This window comes from Nicrophorus vespilloides, unplaced genomic scaffold, assembly GCF_001412225.1.
Source record: "Nicrophorus vespilloides isolate i.1.1-1 unplaced genomic scaffold, Nicve_v1.0, whole genome shotgun sequence".
NCBI classification, from domain to species: domain Eukaryota; kingdom Metazoa; phylum Arthropoda; class Insecta; order Coleoptera; family Silphidae; genus Nicrophorus; species Nicrophorus vespilloides.
The window spans coordinates 22,155-31,990 of NW_017097839.1; the positions used below are offsets into that span (position 1 = coordinate 22,155).

The 9,836-nt window shown below is 33.6% G+C and overlaps 1 protein-coding gene across 1 annotated transcript in view; it reads left to right on the forward strand.

The window, feature by feature from the left end:
• Nucleotides 1–6,926, forward strand: part of LOC108561129 (lysosome membrane protein 2-like) — a 19,841-nt gene extending 12,915 nt beyond the window's left edge. The window contains exons 2-9 of the mRNA XM_017918936.1: nt 619–710; nt 780–940; nt 1,759–1,903; nt 4,858–5,058; nt 5,121–5,345; nt 5,398–5,679; nt 5,742–5,867; nt 5,929–6,926. Of these exons, the coding sequence (XP_017774425.1) occupies nt 619–710; nt 780–940; nt 1,759–1,903; nt 4,858–5,058; nt 5,121–5,345; nt 5,398–5,679; nt 5,742–5,867; nt 5,929–6,294 (1,598 nt within the window). The 3' untranslated portion in view covers nt 6,295–6,926. The remainder of the gene's footprint in view (nt 1–618; nt 711–779; nt 941–1,758; nt 1,904–4,857; nt 5,059–5,120; nt 5,346–5,397; nt 5,680–5,741; nt 5,868–5,928) is intronic.
• The last annotated feature ends 2,910 nt before the right edge of the window (nt 6,927–9,836 follow it).

Here is a 9,836-nt window from a genome sequence, read left to right on the forward strand (position 1 = left end):
TATATTTAAAGAAAAGAATAGATTGAAAAAGAGCATTTGTAGAGAACATGTAACGTGTTAATTACTACATCTAAAATTGTTGTTGAAGAGCAAATTAACCAAAAACAATATTTAGTAATTGCGAAATGTCAGCATCCGAACCCGAAAAAAAATACAGTTACGTGATCGCGCTCTGTGCGCGCCTCTCGCCAACCTTATTTCCCAATTATCCTTGAATAAGGTACCACATACACAAAGTGTTGCATCACGTATAAGCGCGAAACGTTCAGGGATTTTTTGGGGTCGCACCTAAGCAGGAAGCTTAAACAAGAATTACTCAAACCGTTAATTTGCAAATACCAAAAAAAACGTATATCAATGACCTTTTCAATAATACAATATATCACAACGATATTTCTATTTAGTGGCATTGCGATGCAAGGTGATGCGTGGGTTTCATTTAATTCGCAAAGAGCAATATGAATCTTTGTTGCAAGGTCCGGAATTTCCGGACCGGAACACTTCCGCATATCCAAATTCTTGAAATCCGCCAACCCAACTCATAAACAGAGGTCAAACATTGTAATTAATTGCTTATTTTATGTTTGTTTACATATATGTTTCTTGTTGTTGTTGCAGGTTACTTTTCTATAGCGCTCGTCGGTCTCATGTTCGTTTTCGGCGGTCTTTTCGTCCTCGTCGCGAATCCTTACGATGTCATCTTCAATTGGGTAATTACTTTTAATCATCAATTTCTTTCTAAATCAGTTGATTGTTTATTTTTTCTTTGTTAATTGCAGAAAATCACGTTTAGCGAAGGCGGCGAAATCTTCGAAATCTGGCGAAAACCACCGGTCGATCTCTATCTACGCGTATTCCTCTTCAACGTGACAAACAGGGAAGCCTTCCTCAGCGGAAAGGAAAAACTCAAGGTGCAAGAAGTTGGACCATATGTATACAGGTATAACATTTTATTTCATTTCAATTCCATATGAATTCAACAAATCTCGTTAAAAATAATATTTGTTTAGTTTAATGATCTAAATTGTGCACAATTAAATAAAATGATGTTAATATTGCAATAATTTACATTTAGAAATATTCAATGATCAAATTTATTAAAAAATTTACAAATTTAAATTCATTTGAGAATAGTTTGCAAAGGTAAATTCTAAAAATTATAAGAAATGAATAGTAAAATCTTAAGTGCAGCAGCGCCGCAATTGAAGTGAAAGCAATAACTTATTCAATTGCGCAACCGAGAGGAACGTAAATTTCAGGCTTCAATTAAACCTAGGAAATGTATTTATATATATATAATATCACAATTCGCTTCTAGAATTGTAGAAGACGAATGAAATATTTATATATGTATAAGTTTAAGCAATGCGAAACATCGAATTACCATTGAACTCTTCGGTGGATGATTTTGTAATTTTTCCGAACGAAGAAATAAATAAGAAACGTAAAGAAAGAGAACAAAAAACAGCTCAGAATCGATGTTACGCAAATAGTTTGCCCGAGAGACAATTTCTCCGACCCGTTCATTCAATGTAAGTGTGTGTGCACATTGCGTAAGGAGAGGAGAGCCAAGGATAGCCAGCGTAAGCTCAGGGAATCCGCGGTTATTCAATTGTTGTTATGAATCACCCGTGGCAACGGTGCGCGGATTACGCTACGGAATGAGCGGTAGAAAGCAAAGCAATCAAACACAACACAAACAAACAAACATAAGGAAATGCGATCGCGTAACGACGATTTTTCTGTTGTCAATTACAGGGAGATGATGTCCCACGAGAACATCACCTTCAACGAGAACGGTACAGTGTCCGCGGTGCCGACGCATCCTCTGGTCTGGATGCCCGAGCTGTCCGTCGGTGATCACGAAACGGATCAGCTGATCCTGCCGCACATCGCCCTGCTGGTAAGTCCAGGATCTACGTTGCGTAACCTTAATGGAAGAATTATCATGCGAAGAGAGTGATCTTCCGTTGCGCAACCGCTTGCTTGCTTGCTTGCTGTCGATGGATTTGGTTTAATGGGTCATTGGCTTCGGGCGGACCTCTTATCTGACCGGCAATTAAAATACATGGGACCTTGGCAATATCCTAGGAAGACGGGATTATCGAAAGAGCGAGCGCTCGAGGGTCAAAGGTCGCGTCGGTCAACGTATTGTTCGCTACCAATTCTTAACAAGAATACACCCTAACAATTACATAACACATTTCAATTCCGTAGACAAAAATTACGTTACTTAACAGCTCTTATTGTTTCCAATTAGGGAAAAAGTTCAACGATTTCTTCAAATTTGCCAAAAAAAAAAAATCGTAATACAATTATTGCATAAACCAAAACACAGCACATTCCATTCAGTCAATCCAAACAGTTGCATAAGTTCTGTGATATATTACAATTGATTCACAAAACGTTTCTAATAATAGCAACAACTTTACTTTTGCCTTTTCTTTTTTTTTGCAACAAACCAATCTGAACTACGTTAAGAGTAAACAAATCTTAACTCTATTTAAAGTAAACTAATGCAATTGTTTATTAACCTTGATGCCGAGCAGATTCAGACTTTCATTCGTAACTTTCCAGAAAACACATTCAAATTATAAACACATCTATAATCGTTTGTGACAATTCTTCAATATGCGTTTTACAAATTTACACAATCAATTCGCAAAACTTACAAATTCAGCTTTCATTTTCTTATTAGAAATTCAGACACTTTCATAACACATTTACAGGTTTTCAATTTATTTTCGTATTAAAATTTCCCAATAAAAAAATAATTAAAAAATTTCAATACGAATTTGTTGTAAACCTGAAAAATTCTATTTATTATTTGAAGATTGTGCAGATTTTGCTACAATTCAATTTCACAAAAACTTTGATAAATTCAGCATTGAATAATTGTTTCAGACATTCAGATAATTCAGATAATTTACAAATTTCTATACGAATTTGTTCTAAACCTGAAAAATTCTATTTATTATTTGAAGATTGTGCAGATTTTGCTACAATGCAATTTCACAAAAAACTTTGATAAATTCAGCATTGAATAATTGTTTCAGACATTTTCAAAAATTTCCCAATAAAAAAATTATTTACAAATTTCAATACGAATTTGTTGTAAACCTGAAAAATTCTATTTATTATTTGAAGATTGTGCAAATTTTGCTACAATTCAATTTCACAAAAACTTTGATAAATTCAGCATTGAATAATTGTTTCAGACATTTTCATATCACATTTAGAGGTAATTTATTCATAAATTTTCTTTTAAAATTTCCCAGAGGTTTTTAATTTATTTTCGTATTAAAATTTCCCAATAAAAAAATAATTAACAAATTTCAATACGAATTTGTTGTAAACCTGAAAAATTCTATTTATTATTTGAAGATTGTGCAGATTTTGCTACAATTCAATTTCACAAAAACTTTGCTAAATTCAGCATTGAATAATTGTTTACAATTTTAGCTACACGATTCTTGAAATAAACACTAAATTACATCATTTTTATCAACGTTGTTTTATCATCTCCAATTAACAATCTGGTTCAATCTATCACTACTAGTTGTTGTTGTTTCCATCACCTCCTCCTCTTTCATTTATCATCGCTCGCAATTTCAAAACTCGACGTAAAAATTCTATTTTGCAAGTATTATGTAACGCGTACATAATCCCATGTAACGAAGACGCGATAAACGCGTAATCGAGATACTTAGGTCGTGATCTCTGGGTTAAAAGAAAAATATAAATAGGATGAAACTCGTAATCCAGTCCGAGCGAAATCTATATATTTTCATATAAAAAAAGCATCAATTAAGTATTAATTGCTTGTTAAAAACTAATTGGCGAACTTTGAAGTGCCAACTCACAGTACTATTATTGCAATCCCGTAATGAAATGCAAATCATCCGGTTAAATTCCAAAAAAACATCTCATATTCTCTCTCTCCGTATCGCAACAAAAAAAATAAATATATAAACGAAACACATAAACTAATGTGTTTGTTAGTTATGCGAGGAATTAGAATAAACGATGAAAAATGGCAAAAATATTTGAAGGTCTCTCTCTCTCAATTATTCCGTCTACTACTGAGACCGACGTTTATTTTTTTGGAGAGACAATAAAAAAATTGATACAAACTACGTCAGAAGTTAATCGAATTCCAATTTTGAACGTTTTATTAAACTTTTCCCAAAACAGAAACTCTAATGAGCGTTAAAACAGTTCGTTTGCATTAATTGCCACTAAATTGAAGGTGTAGTATCGATGTAATTAGTGCAATATTATTAGTGCGACAAACGCGTAATTATTTGTAGCCGGGCTCTGGGCAACTTTCGAACAGTGCTCTTGTTTTGAAACGAACATTTTATGCCCTAATTTAACAACACGTCCAAGCAAGCAAGCAACAGTTTGTAAAGTGGAAAATCAACAAAAAAAACACCCGGATTTTCATTGAAATGAAAACAGTTACGAACTTAGATCATCATTAAAGAATTGATTTGAAAATTGTATAAATTAAATCAAAAATATTTTAACTGTTAGTAATAGCGTTAGCATATATTTATTGATAAATAATAAAGCTGTCCAACTGTCAGAAAACGGTTACTTGGAAATCTCTAAATTTATGCAGATATTGAAAAACAGTGCGAATCTATTGAATAAATTGGTAATAAAATATGCTGATGAAATCCAATTGTGGTGATTTAATTAAACTATAAATTGTATTGTTTACTGCTAAACGTGTTCGAAATTCTGTAAGCAAAATTATTTTGTTAACTTTGAAATAGAGATCAGCAGTGAATGTGTAATTGTTTCTGTATTGTTGTTATGTTGATTGATTGATTGAAATCTGTTGGTTTGCAGAGCATTGCGGATGTTGTGTCGGACAAGTCGTATTTTACGAAATTAGGATTGAATCTGCTCATCAGACAGACGGACACTCATCCGCTGGTCCAGATGAGCCCCAAGGAATTCATGTTCGGATATCCGAGCACCCTGATGACACTAGGCAACAAGTTCCTGCCGGGTTGGATCAACTTCGAGAAGCTGGGTTTAATCGATCGGGTAAGTTGTTGCTACTTTCTCTCTCGCCTCGAGTACGAAATCTAATGATCTAATTTCGCCAGATGTACAACTTCGAGGGGGATTACGAGACAGTCTACACCGGCGAAGAAGACTCATCGTTGTCCGGGCTTCTGGACACGTACAACGGATCACCGCAGATGCCGGAATGGAAAGGCCGTTGCGGCTACGTTCGAGGCGCCTCCGACGGCATGAAGTTCCAGAGTCACATCAAGGACAACGACACGCTACTGTTCTTTAGGAAGAGCATGTGCAGACCGCAGTACCTGGTAAGTTCTTGAACACAAAACTTGATCGACTAATCAATGCAACTGATTGTAGATCAAAGAGAACGAGACCTTCGCTTCCGGCTTGATCGGAAACGTGTATCGCTTCCCGAAGAACGGCATGGACAACGGAAAGTACGACTCGGAGAACTCTTGCTATTGCAGAGATAATAAATGTCTTCGGAGCGGACTTCTGGATGTGCGCGAATGCTACTACGGCTTCCCCATTGCTCTCAGCTATCCGCACTTCTTGGATTCCGATCAGAGTATCATCGATGAAGTTGACGGCTACGTCCCGGACAGGCAGAAGCACGAAACCTATTTCGTTATCCAACCTGTAAGTGATACCTTAAACATAGTTATAAAAAAAAGCAGGCAACAGCTTGTTTCGTGTTTCAGAAATCAGGACTTCCATTGGATTTGGCAGTCCGATTCCAGATTAACATGGCTTTAGGTAAAATCGGGTCCATAGCGCACGTCTCGCGATTTGATAACATGGTGTTGCCGCTGCTCTGGACAGAAATCGTAAGAGATTGTAGATAAAGTTGTAACAGTGAAAAGTAATTTTTTTTGTTGTAATTTGCAGAGACTGTACTCGTTACCAGATAGCATGGCGATGCGCTTCAAGATGTACCTGAACGTCTTCCCGGTGATGACGACGAGCATAATGTGGGCGCTGTTCGCACTCGGCATCACCTTCGTCCTCGTCGCCGTCGTTCGATACGCCCGGCGGAACGGCCACCGAGCCTCCACCTCGAAATCCTTCAACTGGGCCGACGACGACGTCGAAACGGAGAGGATGGACAGCAAATTGACAGCGTACAAGAAAGAGACGATGACCAACAAAGAGCTCGAGGTGTACTTCAACAGCTTGGTGGCTCCGCTCAACCAGGAGCTGGAGCAGCTCAACTACGAACCGTTCCAGGACAAATCCATTAGTGGCAATCACTAGCAGCAGCAGCAGCAGCACAGTGCGCGAGAGATAAAGACTTCAGTGTTTTATATCTTCAATTCCTTGATTGTTATAAATAATACGAAATGAATCGAGAGGAAATTCGTTTCATCTTCGCAACATTCGGCCCAACCTAAAAAACTCTCCATTAATTGCAGCGGGATGTACTTAACATTGTTTTAAGGGAAGAGGACAGTATTCGAATTTTTATTTCTTGTTTTATTTTTATTTTTTTTTACTTGTTGAATAATGCTCAAGAGAATAGAAAACGTTATTAATTGTATATGTAACATTATTATTATTATTTTTGTACGTGATAGCACATCGCAGTGTCTACTTAGGTCCTAGTGTTTAGATATATATTTTTTAGTAGTCTAAGATCAAGTGGTTCGGATAGTCAGTATTAAAAGAAAAAGAAAAATAAACTCGAAAAGCAGGAAATCTTGCCACGCAAATTTTGTTTCTTCTTCATTATTATTTTGTTTTTAACGAAGGAAATTGGTGTTTAACTCGTTTATACTATATTAGTTGTTTAGTGATACGTTTATCTTATTACTGTGTTTTATTACCATTAACTTCGAGTTTTCACTTACTTGATTATTGTCCAAAATTGTTGTGTAATTGTGTCTGTATATATTACTTTTATAATATAATTTATGAATCAGATTGTATTGTTTATTCAGTTTGGGAATATCTGAATTAGTTTGCTTACAGATTCCCTTCGAGATTTCCGATATTGACATGAGTTGGGGGAGCATAAATCAATAGTTATTTGCAACAGATTAACTCATTATCGCATCTTTACTTGAAACACACCCAAATTCCCTATCCCAGTGATTCCCAAAGTGGTCTATATCGACCCCCAGGGGTCTATGACAAACTGCAAGGGGTCTACGTCAGCGAAAAATAAAATTTGGGGGTCCATGAAATTGGATCTCAACATACACATTATACTATCTTATAATATAAAGACATATACATTATTTATAAAAGTTCATATGAAGTAAAAAAAAATATTATATATGTTTATAAAATTGTGTAAGTTGTAGGATGTAGGCATTCGCTTTGTGGTCGCAATACATTTTGAACTTGTAAAAACCTGCACATAATGATATACCAGTATCATCTTGTTACAAGCATACTCGCAGTCTCAGAGCAAAGATCTTAATAATTATAAAGATGTCCCAATATAAATAATAAATTTACAAAAAATCAATATCAGGTAAGTAAGTAATTCTACCCAAAACCGAAAAACATTGCAAGGGGTATACGACACAAAAAAGTTTGGGAACTTCTGATCTATCCAATACTACTCTAAATCTATTGAAAGCTACAACTACATTAAAGCACTCACCTCGTTCCATTTGTCTTCAACACATCCAAATCTTAGAGCAATAATCAATAGAAATTCCACACAAAACTTTGATAAAAGTTTAAAATGTTATATTAATTCTCTATGGCGATTACTGAAACAATTGCATCGATTAACAAATCAAAGTCGCATTAAAAAAAATCAACCAATATCAATGAAAATATAATTCCAATTATAATAACTCACCTTTATCCTCACATAACGCCAATTCGTTTCAATATCAAATGATTACTGAAAGTTTTCACAAATCTTGAGATAAATACATACAAAGCTCAAAGTAATAATCAATACAAATTTTCACAACTTTTGAGACGTTGATGAAGTTTAAAATGTCATAATAATTCTCTATGGTGATTACTGAAACAATTATTGCATCGATTAACAAAACAAAGTCGCATTAAAAAATCCAACCAATGTCGATCAAAATATAATTCCAATTATAATAACTCACCTTTATCCTCATATAACGTTTTAATATCAAATGATTACTGAAAGTTTTCACAAATCTTGAGATAAATACATACAAAGCTTTCAAAGTAATAATCAATAGAAATTTTCACAACTTTTGAGACGTTGATGAAGTTCAAAATGTCATAATAATTTTCATCACCATAGTTACTGAAACAATTCGACGGCAAAGCTCACTTGAATTCAGTAGAACAAAATTAGTGGGTTTTCCTCACTTACCTCAATCGTACAGGGATATAAAAAAAAATTTCTTCATTTTGCATATAAATTAAATTTATTCGAAATGTTAAATTTGTTGTTTTTTTTTTCGTCCTCCCCTTTTCACTCGTTATACATAATTCATACTCTCCAGCAGGTCCTTCTCCTCCCCTCCATTTAATCCTCTCGATACAAAAAAAAAACGAAACAAACATATTCTCTAGTTTACAAGATGGAAATAAGTGTAAAAAAACAAAAAACAAAATCAAAACGAACACCGACGAAAATAAGAAAACAAACGAAACAAAACAAAAATGCTTCCCTCTTTCGTTAACAAAACCATAAGGAAGATGAAGAAAATAAGAACAAGATATGTGTTTTGTTGCGAAGGTTTAGGTGTGTGTGATTTGTTACATGCGTTGCTCGCTTCCCTCGACAAATGAAAACAAATAGAAAGTGAAGGATTTAAAAAAAAAATATATATATGTGTGTTTGTGTATGTAAAAATTATATTACAAAGAACAAAAAAAAGAATAATATACTAATTATTTAAAAAAATAAAAAGAAAACAATATAAGAGATTGCCGCACAATTTGTTTTTGCTTCTATTTTTCTTTTATTATTTGGTTTTTTTAGTTTTCCTTTAATTTTCAGAGCACTCTACTCTATTATACATCATTCTCTTTTTCGAAGTTTTCCACTCCACTTAAAATTACATTGAAAAATAATGTAGATACGCGCCTCTTTTTCATTCATTATTATTTTTGTTGTTGTTGTTGTTTTCCAAGAAGAAAATTATAATACATTTAAAACAAACACCACTCATCTCATCTCTCTGCCTGCCTCTCACTACATTTACTTTTATAATATAAAAATACAGTTTGAATTCCATCTATGTATGAAACAAAAAAATATATAGAAGGAGAAAAAAAGAAGAATGGAAACGGTTTCAAAATCATAAAATCAACTGAAAACGTAATAATAATAATTTCTCTTCCTTGAATCAAGTTTAAGAATTAAATCTTCCTGTTTTAATATCGATGACCGGAAGACTTTCCGCTACAAAAAAATATTGATTTTAAACAAATTTCGTAATATAAAAACGTAATCGTTATTTTGTTGGAAATGTTTACAAAATAAAAATTAAATGTAAATACTTTTTGTATAAAATTAAAGGGATTAAAAATAAAGTATCCCGCATTGAAATATTATTATTATTATTATTAGTTATTCGCATCTTTGTTCAATTTTTCACCGATTTCCGTTTCCTTTGTACACGTATAAAAAAGAATTATCATTATTATATAAATTGCGCAAAATAAAACGTTGACGTTAAAAAAATATATATAATATATGTTATGTGTGTGATTCATTTTATTATTATTTCTTTATGTTTTTTTGTTGTTTCTGTATGTATGTATGTATATATATATATTTATTTATATGTAAATCTATATATTATATACGAATGTTTTACTGGTGTTGGTATCGAATATTAATCCTC